This window comes from Lactuca saligna, chromosome 5, assembly GCF_052625555.1.
Source record: "Lactuca saligna cultivar CGN05327 chromosome 5, ASM5262555v1, whole genome shotgun sequence".
Taxonomy (NCBI): domain Eukaryota; kingdom Viridiplantae; phylum Streptophyta; class Magnoliopsida; order Asterales; family Asteraceae; genus Lactuca; species Lactuca saligna.
In genome coordinates, this window is record NC_136421.1 from 281,516,898 (window position 1) to 281,539,446 (window position 22,549).

General features: G+C 34.1%; 3 protein-coding genes and 1 long non-coding RNA gene across 14 annotated transcripts; 1 reads left to right on the plus strand and 3 right to left on the minus strand.

The window, feature by feature from the left end:
- Positions 1–5,982: 5,982 nt before the first annotated feature.
- Positions 5,983–8,767, minus strand: LOC145048005 (putative methyltransferase PMT6). Its single transcript, XM_078996384.1, has 5 exons — positions 8,427–8,767; positions 7,465–8,169; positions 6,689–7,322; positions 6,472–6,610; positions 5,983–6,404 (listed from the first exon to the last, which is right to left on the minus strand). Exons 1-5 carry the CDS (start codon positions 8,590–8,592, stop codon positions 6,246–6,248), a joined length of 1,803 nt encoding a protein of 600 aa, XP_078852510.1. The 5' UTR covers positions 8,593–8,767; the 3' UTR covers positions 5,983–6,245.
- Positions 8,768–9,836: 1,069 nt separating this feature from the next.
- LOC145048006 (RNA-directed DNA polymerase (reverse transcriptase)) lies at positions 9,837–12,820 on the minus strand. Its single transcript, XM_078996385.1, has 2 exons — positions 12,486–12,820; positions 9,837–12,204 (listed from the first exon to the last, which is right to left on the minus strand). The coding sequence occupies exon 2, from the start codon at positions 12,153–12,155 to the stop codon at positions 9,885–9,887; it is 2,271 nt and encodes a 756-aa protein (XP_078852511.1). The 5' UTR covers positions 12,156–12,204; positions 12,486–12,820; the 3' UTR covers positions 9,837–9,884.
- Positions 12,821–13,495: 675 nt separating this feature from the next.
- LOC145046775 (uncharacterized) lies at positions 13,496–16,835 on the minus strand. Its single transcript, XM_078995042.1, has 10 exons — positions 16,630–16,835; positions 16,529–16,547; positions 16,239–16,261; positions 16,134–16,137; positions 15,961–16,086; positions 15,570–15,637; positions 15,382–15,506; positions 14,387–14,631; positions 14,078–14,309; positions 13,496–13,992 (listed from the first exon to the last, which is right to left on the minus strand). Exons 1-10 carry the CDS (start codon positions 16,833–16,835, stop codon positions 13,496–13,498), a joined length of 1,545 nt encoding a protein of 514 aa, XP_078851168.1.
- Positions 16,836–19,499: 2,664 nt separating this feature from the next.
- On the plus strand, positions 19,500–21,914 carry LOC145048007 (uncharacterized). Of its 11 annotated transcripts, XR_013682624.1 has the most exons (6): positions 19,500–19,795; positions 20,265–20,367; positions 20,467–20,596; positions 20,724–20,924; positions 21,407–21,458; positions 21,553–21,914. It is a non-coding gene; the product is annotated as an uncharacterized LOC145048007 (long non-coding RNA). The 11 variants fall into 11 exon arrangements; XR_013682628.1 differs by having other exon boundaries at positions 20,265–20,376; positions 20,467–20,924; XR_013682629.1 differs by having other exon boundaries at positions 20,265–20,376; positions 20,477–20,924.
- Positions 21,915–22,549: the final 635 nt, after the last annotated feature.

The following is a 22,549-nucleotide window of genomic DNA, read 5'->3' on the forward strand; positions in this document are numbered from 1 at the left end:
CAATCACGTCGGGAGAAAATCCTTATGCTCCAAAATACTAAGAACAAGATACTACTGGCCAACCATGAAGAGAGATTCTTTTCTACATGCTTAAAATTGTGATGTTTTTCAGAGACATAGCAACATCCTGCATCAATCGGCAAAACCTCTACATCCTATTATCTCTCCATGGCCATTCATGAAATGGGGAATGGATATAGTGGGAAAATTACTGATAGCCCTAGGAGGAAAAGTCTTCATTCTAGTGATGACTGATTACTTCTCCAAGTGGATCGAAGCTTAAGCCTTCGTTCAAATAAGAGACAAAGAAGTAGTCTCATTTATTAAACATAATATCTTAACCAGGTTTGGGATCCCGGCTGAAATTATATGCGACAATGGATCCCAATTCATAAGTAAAAGAGAAACAGACTTCTGCACAAGTTGGGGAATCAAAATGATAACTTCCACTCCTATTTATCCCCAAGCTAATGGTCAAGCAGAATCCAACAATAAAATCATAGTAAACAAATTAAAGAAAATATTAGATAAGAAGAAGGGAATATAGGCAGAAGAGCTTCCTTTCATCTTATGGGTAGATGAGACTACTTCTAAAGTAGCCACAAGTCAGACCCCTTACTCTTTGGTGTTTAGGATAGAAGCAGTTATGCCCACCAAAGTAGTGATCCCGACGGCAAGATACTTATTGCAAGATCAAGAAAATAACGACAAGATCCTAGCACAGGATCTTGACACTATTGACGAACTCAGAGATCTCGCCAAAATACGCATTGATACCCATCAATAAAGGATCACCAAGGTTTAAAATAAGAAAATAAATATCAAAAGGTTTCAAATAGGAGACTTTGTATTAAGAAAAACATTCCAAAACACCAAGGATCCTAGTGCAGCAAAATTAGCTCATAAATGAGAAGGACCATATCTCATAGATGCTGAAGCAGGAAAAGGAGCATATTGGCTAGAAACACTCGAAGGAGACATTCTGCTAAGATCCTAGAACACTATACACCTCAAAGCATACTACATGTAAGTAGGGTCAATTGATCCACAACAAAACCAAGTTACACATATTCTTTACCTTAAACTTTTCATAATTACTTATTTTCTCCTCGAATATGTTACTAACTAAAGCATCGGAGGGGCGTTAACTAGACTAGCACCCACCCCTAGCTAACATTTTCTATGCAGAATAGCATACAACTAAGGATCTCCATAAGCAATAATCCTGAAATATAAGGATCCTCAAGGTTCAAGATCCTGAAACATAAGGATCTTGCACACGAAGATATCCGTACCTTAACACTTGAGAAACTTCATTATATTTAGTGGTGTAATCTTTAAACTACCATATACACAAGCTAGAGACTGATCATCTCTCCTATGTTTAAGGGTACTTAATCCCCTCTAAGCTTTAAAGAGCTAATTACCTCTTTCACACGAACTATGGTTTATACACCTCGCTTGGATGCACAATATCTAACTATGGGATACGGATAAGGGGATCATTTCATGATTCAGTGGCTTGGAAACCCTCTTATCTTTGAATATAAGTTGAGATCCTTAAGGTTTATAACATTTTCATGTTATCAAATTTTGGGATCTTACCCCAGAAACTACATGAGGTCTATAACATCTTCATGTTATAACACGTTGGGAATTTTCCGCAGAGAACACACGAACCATAACATTTTCATGTTATCATAAGTAAGGATCTTTCCCATGAATTATATCACTAGTTGGAATCCTCCCCAGTATATAACATTAACATGTTATCCATTGAACCTATAGTGTTACACAAGAATTTTGTCAAAGTCTATAATCTAAACAAGTTATCCTAAGAATGGAACTCCCCCATGTGATCTTATGATTAAGGATCCTCATTATTAAGGATCCTCATCCTTAAGGATCCTCATCATTAAGGATCCTTATCGGTAAGGATCGTAATTAGTGAAGAACCTTATCATCAGAAGTCAACAACGATCCTAAGTTCTTTTCTAAGTTGAGATTTATCCTCGGTAAATTCTAAGGTTGAAGAGCTTATGAAGCTTAAGGAAAAACTTGAAGACAATCAGGTTCCATCTATCATTATTCTCGAAAAACACTAAGTAAAGTTTAAGGATCCTAAGCGAAAATCATTTGGTTATCAGAGTTCAAGTATACTAAAGATAATTCACTGAGAGAATTTTGTCTCAGGATTGTTTGCAGGAACGAGGTTTTCTGGGATCCTGATTATTTACGAATCCTAATATTGTAACAGTTATGCAGAAAAATCAAGAGAGAGATATAAAAGGAAAACACAACTATTGCATTCAAAAGGGGTTGTGTACCAACCCAACCAAAAGATTAATTGTTTTGCATTATTGATAAAAACAAAAACTACTTAAACTAGCTTTTTGCAGGCCTAGACCTTAGCTTGGTCATCATCGTATGTGTCCTTCTTCTCCCCTCCTCCGGTCAGTAACCGCACAAGATCCTGATTGGTGATACCATGCTTATCGATCAGTTTAGCCAATGCCTCTCGCCATCCATCCATGTCTCTGAAACATTGCGTTTTCTAGATCCTCTGCCAGCTTAATCTTAGCCTGCAGAATAGCTATCACAGCGCTTGTCTTTGTGTTAACGATCACCTCCTCGAGATCCATGAGATGCTCTTCCTCCTTTTCGACTTTCTGTTTACTCAACAACTCCACCCTCTAAAGATGATCCTCATTGGTGGTCCTCCATCTCTTCTCCTGCTCTTTTAGAACAAATTCGACTTTATCGATACAAACCCTGAGATCATTGGTAACATGGGAAACGTGAGTGGAGACCTAGAAGAAATATAAACATCAACATGAAAAAGAACAGGTATGATTTATTAATATAAATCATGTCTATGCACAAAATGCTTACAGCTTGGGAAAATGAGGATAACTTCCCAAGAGCATCCTCGATGTTGAGGTTCTCTAGGCTAAAGTCTACAGCCTCAGAAGTCTTTCGTTTTCGGGATCCTGAAATATTAATCGTAAGATCTATATAAGATCTCTTGGGAAGAGGAAGAATGGCACCATTTTCCTGCTTGACCTTGATCGAACCGCTGGTCATATCATCTTCAAGATCTGCCAAACCAAAACAAGCCTTGGACCGAGTAGTCTTAGAACTTGCCAGAGATCCCTATCAAATCGGGATCCTTTAAAAGATACATCCGAGAAAAATAACATTACCAGTAGCCATAGAGGCAGTAGTGGAGGAACCCTCTTAGAGACTGGAATGTTCGGGCTTGAACGACCTCTCGAGTGTGCAAGAAACTTGGAAATCTTGTCCTCAAAATCGTCAGCGGAGGGAGCAAGCTCCTCAAATTTGAACGTTACAACAAAACAAACAAAATAAGGGAAGTAAATTTCAAAATCCTTAAAAGTCTGAATTAAATCCTACCCTTTTTAATCCATGTTTTTGGCAAAGAATCCCCTTCAGGAATCGAGTCACGACTTACAAAGAAGTATTTTTCCTTCCAAGCGTCTTCATTTTGTTTAGATTTCAGAATGAGGTGGGTTTTTTTGTCTTGACTTTTAGTAGGAAACGGGAAGAACCATAAGTAGAAAGATCATAGATGAGATCCAACTCAGATGAACCAATGTCCATATTTTTGTACTGATTTAAGCGGTTGATCCAAAAAAGAATCCTCCATACCACAAGCATAGTATGGATATAAGAAATCTGAATAGTCAGAAAGAAATTGCGAATGATGCCAGTGAAAGGATAGGTTAACCCTAGAGTGAACGGGTATTCAGGAAAATAGACCCACGTTGGGGACATAAAATCAGGTTGGACGGTAGCTTCGAAAGGACAGAAAACTACGTCGGAAGAAAAAGCCCCTATAGTTTTCAACGATTCTATATCCTCATCGTCAAAGGAGAAAACCTCATCATAGGTTAAAATTGCTTGATCGATGAAATCATTCTCGGGAGAGGTAACAACACTACCTCGAGAACGAATAGCTTTCTTGGCCATGACGAAAGGGATTGAAGGGACAAAAGGAAACAGGTAGTAAGAAAATTTACGTTCGCAATAAGAAGATGACCACTGAAGAAAGTAAAGAGGAAGGTACCGAAAATCCAAATTTATAGCCAGGAAAAGATAATAGAGATGATTTGACTATTTCTCGATTATCTCGATAAAGATAAAATCTATCCATTAAGGAATGATTTGAATTTCCCTTTTGAATTTAATTTAAGTTATTCCTTTAATATTTTCAAAATTAACTCTTACATTTTCAGGAATAACTTGGGGGTAATTGTTAGGGTTAGGATCCACAAATATCTAGGATCCTCAGTTACCTCAGGATCCCGACTATTACCGTTATTTTTTTTATTAACAATTCATAACGGTTATATTTTGTTCATAACGAGTACATGTGCATGAATAGCTAAGGGAAGACCAATGCACAACGAAGAAACATCTCAACAACGCTAAGGACCCGAAATACTAGTTATAGGATAGTACTATGCTAGTATATGGTCGATTAGTAGATCTGTATGATTCTCTATATTTGTTAGTTATGTGTTTATATTTATCTGTTATCTATGTCGATATATTGTGGTTGGGTTGAGGCGGTCCTACTTTGTGTTGAAGGCCAAGACACCTGAGGCGGTCCAGATAGGTTGTAGGCCTTGTGAGGCGGCCCATTCATGCCGAAGGCCCGGAGAGCGGTTCAGATAGGCTGTTGGCCCTACGAAGCAGTCCAGTCGTGCCGAAGGCTCGTCAAGCGGTCTAGATAAGTTGTATGACTTGTGAGACGGTCCCGTCAGGCTGAAGGTTGATATTTGCATGCTTTGTGTGTTATGTAGTGTGTTGGTACTTTGTGGGAACTCATTAAGCTTTGGCTTACGGTTTTAGTTTATTGTTTCAGGTACTTCTAAGGATGGTGGGAAAACGAAGGCATGATCGTGAACATCTTTCAATTTTCATGATATTGATTTTGGGGACACCATGATATGACTTTACTTCTGAAACAATGACTTTTTTTGTAAACAATGATGGTTAATGGTTGTTTTTGAAAAGTTTTAAATTTTTATGACTTTTGAAGTGTTACAAAAATGATTTTTCATATCTACAATTAGGTTAATTAAAATAACAGCAATTTTCATTCCACCTTATTATTAGATATTGGCAATTTTAGTGTTATCAACATATTTTGGTATAATTATTATTAATAATAAGATAGATCGAACTTCATTTACTAACCGAGATTGGAGGTACGGGAGTACACGCTTGGTATGCTAATTAAGAACTTGGAAATATAGGAATCCATGAGCACAACCCCTAGGATTCTAAGGGGATGCACCCATATGAAGAGATCTAGGGGCAGCACCCCTAGCGGGGTCCAAAGGGCAACGCCCCTAGCACTAAATCTCTCTTGATGACATTTTGATGATGTAAGAGTTAGTTATATCAAGTAACTATTAGTTTTTGCGCCAAATCTAGAGGCAACCGTCATAACCTCTTTTCCCTCTAGTATAAGAACCTTTCTTTGGTTCCAAAAAAATGGTTGGAACTCATATACACGAAAAGTATACTTTGTTCTGAGATAACAGAACACAAAATAGCAAGATATATTTATGTGTTTTGATTTTGGAAGTGTCTTGATGGTATATTTATGTGTTTTGATTTTGGAAGTGTCTTGATTTTCAAAATTGCGTTTCATAGATTATCTAAAATTGGATTTCGTGATACCCCCGGGCATAAGAGTCGAAATTACATATTTTGAAAGGTGATTGAAACCACGATCCTAAAAATAATCTAGATTAATTGATATTCTAAGACCCTAAAATCTAACATTAAATGAGGAAAATCCTAAAGTCCAAAAAACAAATTTTATTATAATAGATTAAGGGAATCATATTCCTTAAATTAATGGTAGGTTTTATTTAGTTGGATAAATCAAATCAAACGGTGTTTCTTTCACGCCAATCTAATAAATGATTCCAGTTTTTCCCGATTCCATGATACCAATCACTACCAAATGATTATAAAGGATAGTACACAGATCAAACAGTTGTCCCATTCCAAAACTTCACACACACTGTTGAACCCTAATCCCCTATCAACCCTCTGAAACTCATGACTAACATTAGCAGGTGTCTATATCCTTTGGTTAAGAACATCAAGAATTTACAGAAAACATAAACAAATATCTACAATAATTTAAACATGTTTATGAGAATTCTAATCGTTGAATTTGAGAACTCGAACATGTGAATGTTAAATTAGACGATTGTCCAGAACTTCTTTTGGCAAATTAACACGGATTCTGATTGCTTTTGTTGATTTTCTAGTTTATGCAAATTAACTTCCCATAGGAACTTGGGAGCAATATCTCTTATTCTAGATATAATGGATTCATCATCTCTGATAATAATAAAACCCTGTAGAAAACAAGTTTAAATTTGTTACATCATATGAAATGAACCTTGTGAATTTTTCAAGTAATACCTGAGGTCGTATAAGACGATCCATCTCTAGCATCACATCTTCCAATAAGCAACCATTTTGATGGTTTCCATAGTGAGAAAAGAGATAGCTTGAATGCAACAAATCATATGTTCTTGGATATGATGAAAATGGCTCACACCTACACGTGGCAAAATCACAAATAAATCATTCAAAAAAACATCTAGATAGAGATAAAGTTTTTGCTACTTCAACTCACCAATCATGAAAAGCACCTATAAGACCACGTTCATAAATGGCTGATAAAGTATTGTTCATTGTTGAAGGAACTACATTCATTACCCAAACAGGCCAAGTACTAAAAGCAACTGCAAATCCACCATAAAGGGCATTCATGTCCATTACATTTCTAATTGAAGTATCATCAACATTCATCAACCTCCAATACTCACGAACTTGATCATGCCAATAAAGGGTGTCTGAAAGAAACTTCTCTTGTGTGAAACCTAACTTATCAAGACTTTCTGAATACACCGAATAACGTTGTGGTATAGGAGGGAGTTTTTGAGGATCTGAAGTGGGGCCCAATGAAACACAGTTCCTCAATGGTGTTTTCCATGAGGGTTTAGTGTTATCATCTACAGAATCATCACATATATTTATAATTTTCTCCTCTGCATTGTGCTGAAGGCATGACTGATCAACTTCCTTCATCCATATTGCTGTTTGAACTTTCTTAGCAATAAGCTTCCAGCACATTCCGGAAGTTATCTTCACTAACTTATCCCAGATAATAGGATAATCCTTGTCTTTTCTATAAGCTGGAGGAGCTGAATACACAAAATATCCATTTGGTCGAAGAAGTCGATTTATTTCTTTTAGTAGAATGCCATCTACACAAACAACAAAAAGAATCAACAAATTTTAATATCTATATAGATTAATTAACTATATCTAAAAACTATATATGAACTATGAACTATCCAATCAAAACCATTTGAAGTACAAACTTTTCGGATGCAATACAAAACATACCATTTTCATGCCAATCAACACGACACCTTGAACAATGAACCATTTCAAATGAATGACGTGGATATGGAAGCTGTTTTGTAGCTAAAGCTGAAATCATAGCACCAATCCCACGTTCTAAAGCAAACTGGATTTGATTTTCATGGCCATCTTTGGGAGCAAATGACATGGTTTGTATATTTAAAGGAAGAAGATATGCAGAAAAGCTAGCAACTCCACAACCAACATCAAGAACCTGATATACCCCATTAGCACGAAGATCACCTGTTTCATTGGTTGTCATATTTCCTAGTCTTTGAATGTATTCACTAGCTCCATGTTTAAAATGGGTCCCACCACCTGGAAACCACCATAGTTGATCCTTTTCATGCACCCAGTTTTGGCCACCTTTTACTTGAGAAAGACGCGTATGATTCACGTTGCTTCTCCATACGTAGTCTCGACTTGTTGGCCATGTCACTGGAATCTTGTAATCTTGTGGTGGAGGTATTAAGCAAAATAAACGTCGTTCTAATGGAGGGCAATGTCTTTCCAAATCTTCTCGTTTGGAAAGATCTAAACTTGGTGTTATTTCTTTTATATAAGAAGGATCATGACATGGAATATACTCATTGTATTCTATAGGGCATATGTTCATCCCGGATTCTGGAATTATAATGGGTGACTTACGATGAGTGAGAGTAACCTTGTTACTAAAAGTAAGAGTATCTGCAAGTATAAAGATTGATCAGTGATGCGAATATATTGTAGATTATTAAGATCTGCATTCTACACAAAGACAAATCAAAGTGAAGTCACGTTTTAAGCGTTTATGTGTAAATGCCTAAATGGGTAGGATTTAATATAATATTCCCAAAAAACAGATCCACAAAAGCAGCTACAGAACTAAAATTTGCAAACGGAACCTTAGGCAATTCAAAATTAAGCAAAAACCATAGTTGATTGAGAACTTAAAAGGGTAATACCTATTGTTTCTGAAGATGATGGAGATTGTATTGATGGAGAATTTGAAGAATTGCGGCCGAAAAAGGCTCCGGTATAGAAAGATGCAGTCATTACGAGAAGAACCAACAGTATGAGCTTCCCTGATTTCGAATCGAGGGCTGATGGGGACAAAGGGAATCCGCCCATTTCTTGAAGGAGTATATGGATTATGGCACAAGATTTGATGATTTATGGATGCGATTTGTGTGGTGAGTGAAATTTTAGTAGGGATTTGAATCCAGGGGGCGATCTCAACAAGGGAAGTGAATGAGCACGAAGGGAATTAATGTCGGAGAGATGGAGATTCGTGTCACTCCCACTGACACAGTACTTAAACCATATATTTTTCTCGGGGAGATTGTCTTTTACGATTTTACAGTTTTACTTTTTACCTCGTGAGTGAAGTCGTGATTTCATTACAAAATAACCGTTTCACTTTTACTTTTGGTTTTTATAATTATTTTGTTCTTGTTTATCTATTATACTTAATACACTTAGAAAAATTAATTATATTTCTATTTTTTATTTTTATTTATTTTTCTATCCATATAAAATGATGATAAATTTAAAAAATATATTTAAAAAAAAAAAAAAAAACGATTCTCCTACAAACACAAATATAAGGACTACTTCACCCTCAAAAGGATTCATCATATACATAGTGTTTGGGAACTCTAACTGTCATTTGGAGATTTACCAATGATTAAATCAACACTGAAGAGTTACACCACAAAGATTTACGATGGTGGAGGTAGGAACACAAATTTAGGTTTAGGGTTTGTTGATTTTTAAAAGGGGGTTCGATTTTTTTGACGAAAATTATTTGTAAATATCGAGAATCAATCTAGTCACTACTAAGGTTAGGGTTTATGTAATTTTTCAGTTTGGTGCGTATGTGACTTTTCTTATGCTTAATCTATATTTAGTTGTTTAAAAATGTTCATCCTTTCGGACCCATATACAACACATGTATAAACTTCTTTCTATCTTTTTATTTTCATCCCTTCTAACCCACAATATTTGAAAATTCATCCCTCTCGTCTATCTAACCCACACTTTTAAGAGGTAATAGTTTTTGGAATTAAAATTTCAACCTTAGTTTTCTAAATATCCATTTCAAGAATCGGGACTTGATTTCCTCATATTTCTTGTGGTGGTGGAGTTAAACATTGAAAACAGAACCTCATTTTCTCACAGTATGTGAGCCAAGGTTTGTCCAAACATATGATTTCCTCTAAATTGGGTTTTTTCGTTATTAAATGAAAAAAAAAATGCAATACAAGAAGTTAATGCTTATAAGAAGATGAATAACAAGATTCTTTTATTCATTCCACGGAATTTTATCGTATCACGACCATTTCCATTTTAGATATTTGACTATTAAAAAAAAGTGAGCAAATACAAGTCCATACATGATATTTGAAACATGAAATCCGGTATCAAATACATATCAAGCTCGAATAGTCAACATCTTGTAGCGTAAGTTCACCAACATACATCTCACTTACATGATCCTTACACAACACAACACACATCCTATCAAAAACCCAACACTTCTCATCCAAATTCAAACCTCGATCCAACAACCGAATCCGATACACAATCGTATCAAATCTCTCACAAAAATGCGCACCACATCGATACAAACCCTCATCAAAAGCCAATCTTATCAACACCATACTCAAAACTCCATCCACGGGTTTCGGATCCACAAGATTCTTATCCCCCATCATCTTAATCTCCCTTTCACTAGGAAACCAAAACTCTTCACTTCCATCAACATCAAAAACCCTCAAATCTTTCGTGTAATGTCTAATAGCTTCTCGTTTACTTGATTCGTGTTTCTCAGCTAAAGTCAATAAACACGAAAATCGCAAGTGATAACTCACAATTGTTTTCACAAACTTGAAGTTTCTAGAACACGAATAGTAATTTAGCCATCTTTTTCCGATACCCGCGTACCATTTAATGATATCGATATCTTCAAGAGCCGTGAGTAAAGTTATCGGTCTCGGGCGACCCATGTCATTCGTGAATCCCGCTAATTTTACGGATTTTTTTATCGATTTTTCGGGTGCATCGACTTTTATAAGAAGTTGGGTTAAATCTTTGACTGTTCTTTCGGTGTATTTTTGTTCTTCTTCTTGTTCTTGTTTCATTTTTATATCTAGTAACTTCTCTCGTGCTTTTATCGGGTTCAAATACTTGTCGACTTTTTCTTGAAAATTATTGTAAGATTGTATTAATTCTTCTGGAAGTTGGTCTCGGATTCTTTTTAAAGATAAAAACTCTCCACCCGAGAGATTTCGATACACGGGTGCGCGTTCTTCTATTGAATTTAAGAACTCATCAACGGTTTCGCGGGCCCACGTGTCGAAAATTTCACGAATTTGTTTTTCGATTTTGAAATCGAATTTGAATCCGTTGCTTGTTTTGAGTTTTTTGTAGACATGTGTAAAGATTTTCATAGCGAGTTTTTTCCGATTTGTTTCTCGTCTGTTTTTAAGTTCTTGAAGTCTTACTTCTTTTTGTCTTAAGTACTTTTTTTTCGCCCTTATTGCCTTTTCCGACATTGGAGGATGCAAAACCGAGGGCGTTACTGCCCGAAGATCCATGCCTAAAAATGTAATTTCCTCGGACACCGCACTGTGAATGACGGTTTTACCCCTATCTATCTCTAAACACAAATTCTTGTCTAGAAATTGAACAACTTGTTTCTTTAAATTCATGGTTAAGCCCTTTGATCCGGATGTGATTACAAGTATTTCATCTAAGTACCTAACAGCGTATATCTTTAAGGGTTTATGGAAAACATGATTAGTTTCATCTTCTTCAATCAATCTAGATTCTGGGGTTTTTTTGTTGATATGAAGACGTAGTTCTTGTAATCTTTGATCAAATGGGTTCAAGTAGATGTTAATCAAGATTGAATTCAACCCACATTCTTGAGGGAGCCCTTTTCCTAAATAACATCCACCCAAATCAAGGGAAATTATTTTGGACATGATCAACCTCTTGATTATATCAATGAACATCTCATCTTTTATTTTTTCTTCTATAATCAAGCATAGTTTGTTTGTGTTTTCTATACCGAATTGTGTTTTGTTATTGAAAGAAACAGTAAACCACCAAGAGGGGTTTTCCACAGTGTTCTTTAGATAACGAATTGCAGTGTGTCTACCCATACCCACACGACCACCATAGCTAAAAGTTGCAAAACGATCATCATATATGACTTCTAAAACCATTCTAATGGATTCAATCAAGACTTTAAGTTTCAAGTTAGGAAGAGCGAGAGAAATTGGTTCACCTTTGTTCGCCATTTTGAGGAGGCATGAGTTGAAATCGAATCTGTTTTGGCAGATCTCTTCAGACATATCCGTGATTGAGAAGAAATTAGATGAGATTGAGTTGATGGAAGGTGGTGCAGGTGAGTTTGGGCCGCCATGGATGAGGTTGTGGCAGGCTGTGAGGAGGACGGAGGGTGAGGAGATGATGTTCTGGAGAAGGTTGGAGAATTTGCCATGGTGGTATTGAGCGAGGACTAGGGTTGTGAGTTGGGGCTTTGTTAGGGGTTGTGTTGTGACGGAGTTTGGTTTTTCTGGCGGAGAGAGATTGGCCGGAAGTGCTGAGAGGAGCCTTGCTGGAGGAAGAAAGGGAGAGGGAAATATACGCAATGCAGCGGTGGTTCGCCGGAAAAATAAAAACATTGAACTGCGCGACCACTTTGTGCTAAACGTTCCTTTTCTCCGTGAAATCCTTCAAATAAATGTAAAGATTAGATAATCTAGACGAAGATAACAGGTTAGGTCAGCGAAAACAACAATAGTTATTTCAGGCATTTCATCGAACACCTTCTATGCATTTAAAATAACACATCACGCCACAAACTTGACACTTGACATTGCAAATTAGGTATTCAATTTAGTAAATAGGAACAGTAGAACTTAAAAATCAAACAATTTTCAGATATCTAAGCACACGTTACCAAAATTAATAAAAGCGGAAGTATATATTGAATCAAGGGTTCAAAACCTTACCATTCAGGATATCGGGGGCTTTAGACGATATGTCTATGTTGCGAACTGTAGATGCAACGTATCAAACCAAGGACTCTAGCAACCGATGAAGAACTATCAAGTACGTTCCAGTTCTCTTCTCGCTTCAGCTCTGTTATGGTGTGTTTCGATCGCAAGAGGAAAAAACTTGTTCAAATTGGTTCATAAAGGGTGAGAAAGGACAGGCTTTTACTGAAGGAAGATGGCCGCGATTGAAGAAGATGGCGTTCGGGGAAGAAGGCTGCTCCGGCGAAGAGGTGTGGCGTCCGGCCAGTGCACTGAAAGTACAATGGTTTGAACATATACGGGGATGGGGTTGATGGTTAAAAAATGTGGGGCTACTTTTTATAAAATATTTAAATTTATCATATAAAATTATATTGAAATAAAAAAAATCAAAAAACAAAACAAAGTAAAAAAGCAGCATAGTCATTTTAAGATTGTGAAAGTCAGTAAAAAACACCATAAAAGTTAAAACCGTTGGAACCTACTCTTCTATTTTAGGGAAAGATTTACTTTTGTGGTATGTTGTCTTTCTAAATCTTTTAGCTAAAAGGTTGTTTACGTGGGTTAGAATTTTCAAAGTTTTTAGTTTTTAGAAAATCCTATCAAGAGGGTGTTTGTTTTATCTTTTTGCCATCAAAAGTTCTTTTTGCAAAAGGATTTTTTGTAAAAGAACTTTTCACAAAAGATGGTTTTAAAAATGTGTTTGGATTAACTTTTGAGAAACAAAAGTCAAAAGTTGTTTTTAAAAGGTGTTTGGCTTAACTTTTGCATGTAAAATAACTAAAAAGAACATGCTTATATATTTACAATTATTTAGTAATTTACATATATTATTTTCAACTTAACATTTTTTTTTAAATACATATTATAATTTTGTAAACATTTTATTAGAAAATATAAAATATAGATTTCTTTTAAATATTCCTAAATTTTTATTATAACATTAAAAAATGTTCATACAAATTATAAATAATTCATAAATAATATTACATTCGTCTTCGCAATATGTTTATATCTTGTGCAATAATATCTCGTATCGTTGCCATATATAAATCATCACCACTCGTGCGACGTGTACTCGGACCTTCTTCGTAAACTTCACTACTAGTATCACTTCGTATGGGATTGTAGGATTCTTGTTGTGCCCTATTAAACGCTTCATCAAACCTACCAAACTTTCTGATATAGTTATGGATCGCCATCGATGCTATCACAATTTTAACTTGGTTCTTATACTTGTAATTAACATGCATGTCTCTTAATAACGCCCACCTAGCTTTCCATACTCCAAAAGTTCGTTCAATGATATTCCGCAATGATGAGTGGAGATATTTAAATTTCTCTTTCGGTTCACGAGGTTCACGAACAGCAGCCGAGTGTCCACGTCGAAAATCCGGTAAATGATAACGAATATTTGTGCCTTTGTATGGAGCAAGATACCCTCTAGTATTTGGATATCCGGCATCAACAACGTAATATTTATCTGTAATTAAAACAAACAAATTATTTTTTCCTTTCAAAAAAGTAGTAAAAATATAAAACTTGTGTTCCAAAAAAATTAAACTAACCACCAGTTGGATATGGAAAATTAAGATCTGATCTCTGTAGGGCTTCATTGAAAATTCTTGTGTCATGTGCAGTTCCCTCCCAACCGGCCCATACAAATGTAAAACACATGTTAAAATCACAAACAGCCATTATATTTTGTGTTGCATATCCCTTTCGACCAATGTACTTCGCTTCCTCGTTTTGTGGAACTGATGCCCTAACGTGTGTCCCATCTATAGCACCAATGCAATCCTTCAAATACAAAAATGTATCATAAATAAACGATTTGTTAAAGTTTGACTACTAACAAAATGAACATTAGATAATACCTTGAACATTGGGTAATACCGAGGGTTATTTAATATATATTCAGGAACATCATCATTATAGTTTGCGTCTGGCTTGATGATGTCGGCACTCAGTTTTAGCACGGCTTTCAAAACTGTATGGAAATGCCTATGAATTGTTTCCCCCGAATGGTTAAAAAACTCTTGCACAAATCTATTGCTACACCCATGAGCCAACGTCATCAAGAATATTCCTACAGATTCCTCAATAGATATATTTCGTGTTTGTTGTAGCCCGTAATTTGTAGCAAGATCTGCGCATAACTGTCTAAAAACCGGTACGTGCAATCTAAACATCTCATAACACCGTCTAGGATGTCCATTTAGTACTTCATTAATAAACATGTTCCCTGTGCGGTCTGAAGTGTGACATGGCATACGTACGTTACGAGCTAGTATTATACCTTTTAAAGCTAATCCACATAACATTTTAAATTGTCTATCCTCTTCCACCCACCATTCTTCATTATCATTAGAAGAATTAGACTCATCACTATCCATCCTACATAATACAAATAAAAATATGTCAAACAATAACACATAACATAAAGACAAATAATAACACATAATATAAAATGTCAAATACATAATGTCAAAGGACAACACATAATGTTAAAACATTGTAAACACATAACACATATTCCTAAAACATAATGTCAAAGCATAACACATATTGCTAAATAATTATTTCATAAGTAATTTAAGGAACCCCATCTTGGCTTCGTCAGTCGTTGGAAACATAAAAGCTTCACGGTTTTGCTTTTTGGTGAACACAAACAATGCTTGTGAAAATTCGTTGGAGCCTTCACGAAAATCGGGAAACTTGGTAACAATGGCCATGCAATCTGCTATTGTTGGCGAAGGATTATTTTGTGGATAAGTTTGTGTGCTTTTTGTTGATATGACATCCAACAAAGCATCTACTTTTTCTTCGAAAACTGAACTTTTACTCTTGGTTGAACGGTTGTTGGAAACATGCTTAGACCTTTTCTTCTTACTTGAACTACTTTCATGGAAACTAGGAAAAAGCGGCTCAACATCATCATCTAAATTGATATCATCACTATCTCCTTTGCCTTCCACATTTTCTCCGTTTGGATTGCTATTGTTTTAAAACTGTAATGGAGTCATAGTCTAATCTCCAACGGCAACGGAATCCCGAAACAAAAAAGCATATTTCTCATCAAATAGGCTCAAATCTGCGTTCCTAAATTTTGCATAATCTTTATTCTCCTACAAGACAAAAAGATAATGTAAATCAAATATGCTCAATCTATATGCAATATATATGCAATTATAACTTAAAATAATTACAAAGAATAGTAAATACCTTTATTTTCTCCTCTCACCACTCGGGCGATGCATCTATCTGGCTTCTCGTCCCACCGAGTCCGGTTTCAAGCCTCATTAATCGGTCATAAAGCTTCCACTCTTTTTTCATATTCTCCCATTTGTTTGTTAGTTTTTTTTTTCAAGAATATAACCTGTTTTGTCCTTCATGTGTTTTTGTATATTCTCCCACCCAACTTTAGTTAAGTGACTACCGGTTTTATTGCCTTTTTTACTTCAGTTACACATGAATCAACAAACACCATGAAGCTACGATTATCCCATACGAATTTTGGTTTTTTCATTTTTAAAGATGTTTCACAGTCAACAACAGTGGTGAGGTTTTCATCCATCTGTGAATTTCATATCAACATATTAACACCAAACCAATTTCAATAACCTTCCTAAATGGTTTTATCAATTTAAACAATTGCTAATCAATCTTTTATATGATTCATGAGCTATAGTTTAATTAAAGCAGAAAAATTAGAACAACAAATGTTACCTGTTAGCAACACAAATTGGTTCCTGTGAACAAAAAAATTTCATCACTTTTAATCAATATCATCCATATATTCATGAATTTCACTAATAATTATCCAATAAATTTCACTAATATCATCCATAAAAATTAGAACAACAAATGAATTTCACAATTGTATTAAAGTGTTAACAACACAATCTGTTAACAGCAGGGACCGATCCATGCAAGGAACAAGGAACAAATTGAAGGAACAAGGAACAAATCACATATAAATCTAGGAATATCGAAATCTGAGGAAGAAGTCCGCTTACAGTACAAGCAAAAACGCAGCTTCACAGATTTTTGATGTTAAAATTGAAAATCAAAAGACAAAAAAAAAAAAAATAAATAAATAAAAAAAATCGGAGAATACCTGGTCGGAGAGGGAGAAAGGGGATCGTCGGATTTGTGTGGATCGCCGGACGATCGGCGTTGTGTTGGAGAATGCCGGCGACGAACGACAGCGAGAGACAGACGAGTGATGAACGAGAGAGGAAAGATAGCGGCAGAACGAGAAAAATATACGCCTTCAAAGAAAAGAACGAGTTTATTTTTTAGGGTAGGGGGTATATCAGTCATTTAATTGAAAAAGCCTTCAAAAGTTTCAAAAAGTCACAGATACGTGACTTTTCCAAATGCCTCAAATCCTTCTTTATGAAAAGTAACTTTTAAAAGATCTTTTATATTTGCCAAACATCTTTTACCTTATTTTAACTTTTTGGAAAAGATAAAGTGTAAAAGTTGGTTCAAAAAGATAAAACAAACACCCTCCAAGATGAATGTTTTTATGGCAGGGTTGTTGCCGGATAGATTACCTTTTAGGTTTAACTTATATGTAATGGTACTATATGATTTTAAAATAAAGGGATAAAATCATAAAAAAATATATATATTAAAATGTACAACACAGATATATAAATTTATAATTAAAATACTAGCTCTTCAATACTAGTATTTCTTTTAGGTTATGAACCTTTATTATGCATATTTTCTTAAATATCACCACTAACTAGATGCAATCGTAGTCAATGAATATCATTTCGTTTGAAAAAAAAAAATCAATATATATTTTTTTTTGTTATGATTACTTTACATTTTTAGGAAATCGATTATGATTAATAATATTATTAATTGTAAATTACAAAATATTTAGAATATGTAATAAATTTATGAATTACCTTGGCTTGAAGGTTTTGAGTGGAGAAACAACAATAATACAATATGTCTCCATATTAAATAACGAGGATTGAGATTTACAGAAAAATAATATATATTGTTTATGTAGTTAAATATAGACAATTAAATAGATAGGAGGGGATTTATTTCATATGGGCCTTATTAGTATGTTTCAAACAGATTTACAATTGGAATGCTACATTATGAATTGGCCAGTTAGGGGAGACGCAGCATCCGGCTAACCCTAGTGACTCTGCCACTGAATGGTGCCACATATTCAACTTCATATTTGTTCTTTTAATGCTCTATTTCTAGGGAGCTTTTGGTTTTGTTCCATCACTTATGGGATATTTCTAGCCCTCGTGCAACTCTTTTCATAACAAGTTCAAGTGGTTCTTTTCTTTGAACCTAAACTCGAAAGTGAAAGATTTTATAGAGGCAACTTTCTTCGTGTTTTGGTGGCTACTATGGCGTGATCGAAACTCCATAGTTTATGATTCTCATAAGATGTTGAAATGTGAGCTTTTTGATAAAATTACTTCTCAGTCATTTCTTTGGATTAATAATAAGAGCAGGAGTTTTAAAATTAGTTAGGGGTGGTTACAAAACCCCATCCTTTTTATAACCTTTATGTAATTTTCTCTTTTTTGCTAGCTTCAGCTAGTGTTTATATAAGTTGTAATTTAAAAAAAAAAAAAAAAAAAAAAAAAAAAAAGAATGTGAAAGTTGTAAAAGATTTGTTTACTTAATGGTTCATGCAATTTTATCTTAGCCTTGCAAGTTTTAGTTGAAATAAATTAGGCATCAATATGATTTTGTTACATTTGATTGTTGGTATAAATTTTACCTCACAATAATTATTTGACCCCTCTCTCTCTCTCTCTCTCTCTCTCTCTCTCTCTCTCTCTCATCCATATGTGTTAAATGGGCAGTTTGTTTCGGTATGCACCTTTTCTATATTGTAACAATACAAAAGATGTAAAAAAAAGTTAATTCCCAAATTTAGTTGGATGAAATCATATCTAGCAAAACATAAAGTAAGTCAAAAATATTTTTTTGGAAAAGTAATATCAAATGGTACATTGCAAAACACATATATCACATCACTAGAAAAATTGATACTCGTGAAACGTAGTTGATTTAGTATGAAACTTAATGTTTCATACATGATGGTCATGTATGTGGTTATTGTAAGAACCAAAAAGTTAGAAGGATTTGACTTTGAGAGAAGTTTTGACCAAAAGGGTAATTTGGTTATTTAGAGAAATTTCATGAATTGAGAAAATGTAACTTCATGAAATGAGTTAAGATAAGTTTAAGTTGCTTTTATGAGATGAGATAAAGGGGTTCAAAATATGAAATGCAAGAGATTGTGCATTTAGGTTATAAAAGATGAAATGAAAATTTTATTCTTTTTGGGCCGGTTTATGACTTAATAGATTAAGACCAATAAGTAGCTAGTCTGAAGTGACTTGATGGAGTTGTAGAGTTAATCCCCGCCTTCGTGTGGATTTAAATATCATTGAAAATAGGTGTAAAACAAAAATATAATGAGAATATCAAATATAATGAGATTGGCTAATAGTGTAAGGACTATTATTTTAATATATACATTACCAGGGATAAAAATTATAATCTACTATTCTTTATTTTGTATAACTAAACATCGCAGGATATGATAAAGGAATTTGAGAATATATGGAATCAAGTTGGTGTTTTTCCCTAAAAACCCTAATTCGTTGCTATCTTTGGTTCGATGTCTTTTCATGTTATTTTGATTTTTAGCATCTCTAACATTGTTTATATATATATATATATATATATATATATATATATATATATATATATATATTAACTTATAAAAGAAATCATACTATTTCTATAAATAGATCGAATAAAATAATAATATTTTTTTAAAACGTTCAAGTCTCTAAGCGTAAAATACAACTAATCATGAATAAAATAATATTAAATTTGATGTAATACAAAATACTTAACACTAATTACAATTACTTACTGCATATATACCTTCTCATTGACTCGGCCCTTTTAATCATCCAAGACAGAGTCAATGTTCCTGAGATTTGTGCAAATATATCTCAGATTTGTTGTTCCGCATCGCCATAAACCTACATCTGGCTACTGCTCCATCGCATACCCCCACACCCTTCTCTCAAATAAACCCTAGCAACACTATCTTTCACCAACGCTCCTCCCTTCTGCCATCAGCATATCTTTCTCATTTGTTCATCTAAATTCAAATTTTGAAATACAAACTCTCTCTCTCTCTCTCTCTCTAAAACCAATTTCTCTCCCTGAAACACTAGCAGTAAATCGTCTAATCGATTGCTTTTGAGATTGAGGTAATTTCGAGTAGTGGGTTTGCTCTTGATTTGTACTTCTTAATTTGTGTTATCTAAATCGAAATTGATGTCGTAGAAGGTTAGTACGCATTAAAATTAAAGGAAAAGCTATGTATTCATGATGCTCTGTAATTTTATTGTGGATTCTTAAAAAATTTAGCTACTAAGGTGATTGATATTGCAATTTTTATATATTTTTCTTATTTGTTTTTGATACATTAGGGGTAACAAGCCTGTTGGGGGTAAGGTATTTTTTGTTTGTATTGATTTCCCATGTTTGTTTTTTTAATTTCCAACCTGGAATTGTTGGGTTTCTTGGTGTCAAATATTATCTCAAGGTTCCAAGCTTTTAGGTGTATGCAAAAAAGCATCAGGTAGAAGCAAAGATACATGTGTTAACACAGAGTATCCACATGTGAAAAAAGCTACTCAAGCATATCTAACATCAATTTCTTATTTCTTTTTTCAGTTGGGTGAAGTCATTCCTTGACTGTATAGTTGTTAAATTTCATGATGTGTATACCAAAAAACTAGACGAACATGTTACCTATGTCTTTGCCATTTCTTTTGGGGTTGGTAAAGTACATGATTTTATACAATTTCTTGTAGTTTATATTGTGTTATTTTTTAAAAATATGCTAAAAATAGATGCTTATTGTTAAAGTTCTTAGTTTTGTGCAGGTGACAGTAAATTTGAGTTTCCTCAGCCAACCAAAGAAACAATGGCCCACATCTTGCAGATTAGATTGTTAAATTGAGTTTTCTCACCTAATTGTAGAAGCAATCGCCCATATTTTGCATGTATGAGATAGTGAGAGAGGGAATCGATGTCTTTTTGCAGTTGGAACTATTGTGTTGTGTTGCATATGTTTAATTTAATTACTATTGTTTAACAACTTATGTATGATGAATTGATGTGGGTTTGTAGATCCTTTCAAGGAAGATAAAAGTTGACCTGAATGTCAACTTTTTAGATCCTTTCAGATGAGTGGTTTATTGCATAGCTTTTCAGTTATTATAAATTTTGGAGATATCATTTTCAAACAACAATTTTTTTTTAACACTTGAATTTTGTCTTTACAGGACCTGAAATGGACTGATATGAACTCAGATCTCATTTCAAGTATGAGTAAGCTTCTTAAGATCTGAAATTTGACCTTCTTATTGGGTGTTTTTGAGCTCTTGTAGTTGAATGTTTAGTTTTTTGTTTGAACATTGCAATATGTAAGTTTTTGACTTTCTTTGGGATCCCATATGCACGTTTTTGAAGTGACAAAAGCTCAACAACCAAAAATATTTAAAGTGACAATAGCTTCATGGGTCTCTGCCATGACATGATTGCTTTACCTTACATGTATGGTGAGGAGAAGATGAATTAATAAGACTTTTGTTTTTCAAAACCATGGTGGGTCTGACACTTTGCTATTAGTGTTCTCATTCAAAGGATGGAGCAACTATCTAACCCAAAAGTCTAATTCTTATCTCATTGCTGCTATACCTGAACATTCACTTTGGAATTTCGATTCTTATATTACAAATTATGCTAAAATAATTTGATTCTTGGTTGTCTCATGCTACTGATCTGCACATACTTGTGGGTTTTTTGTTTAGATTTGTGGCCCAATAATTAAAGACCGAAGAAAAAGTAAAATGGTGTACCCAAGTAAGCATCCTTTTAACTATCTATTATTAAAATTAGGTAAATTGAATTCAGATCCTTTAGAGAAAAACAACAAATGCTGATGGGTTTTATGCAGGGTAAGGAGAGCTACTTGAAGTGGAAATGAACAAGTCTTTGACATGTTTGTTTGATGCAAGTGTATGCTGGTAAAAAGCCCAAGGAAGCCATAGAGGGGTTTCAATAATATAATAGTCATTTTGTTTAGTTCAGATGGCTCCTTTTCTTATACTCAAGTTTTTCATTTTTTGCACAAAAAGGAAGCAGATTAGCTGGCATGCTCTGCTAGGATACGATAACTTCTATGATCTGTTGGGGTGTTGGATTACTTGGCTCGATTCATAATTGTTATGTATTTTCCATATTCATTACTTGGTTGAATGCAAGAAATTATATCCAAATTTAATCCTAACTTTATTCAATGAATCCAAATTCATGTCAGGCTTCTTGTTTTGCATATTTTTTACACTTAAATAATATCCTCTTGTATTTTTGTAATTTGATACTTATTGGGATTGTGTTGGTAAAATGTTCTATTGGGTTAATAACCTCAAAGCATATTGTGGCAGGACTCCGTTAAATTTCCAACATTCCTTTTTTCCATATAAAATTAACATCAAATTCAGTCTTAAGGAAAAAAGTATTCTTTTAAATTATATTTATATTTCTGTTTTTGTATTTGTATGTGTACATGTAACAAGTTTTTTCTTATTCAAATTTATATTAATATTTCTGTTTTTTGTATTTATGCTTACTTTTTCTCAATTAATTTCGAATCGTATGAAGATGATTAAAAGGTGTAAACAAAAACATTTTAGTGAAATTATTTAAAAGTTTTAATTTTATTTGTGAAAATTACATATTCGTCTCATACAAAAAAGTGACGGGCTTCACTATTGAAAATTAGGCATGTAACATGTTTCCTTCTTCTTCTTCTTTTTTTTTTTTTCAAAATAAAATGTTAAGGCCGGCTATAAATGTGAGTTTTTTTGTTGATATGTTTCAAAAATAAAATATTCATCAACCGTCCACAAAATCTAATCTCAATCAAGAAAATATATGATAAAATATAACTA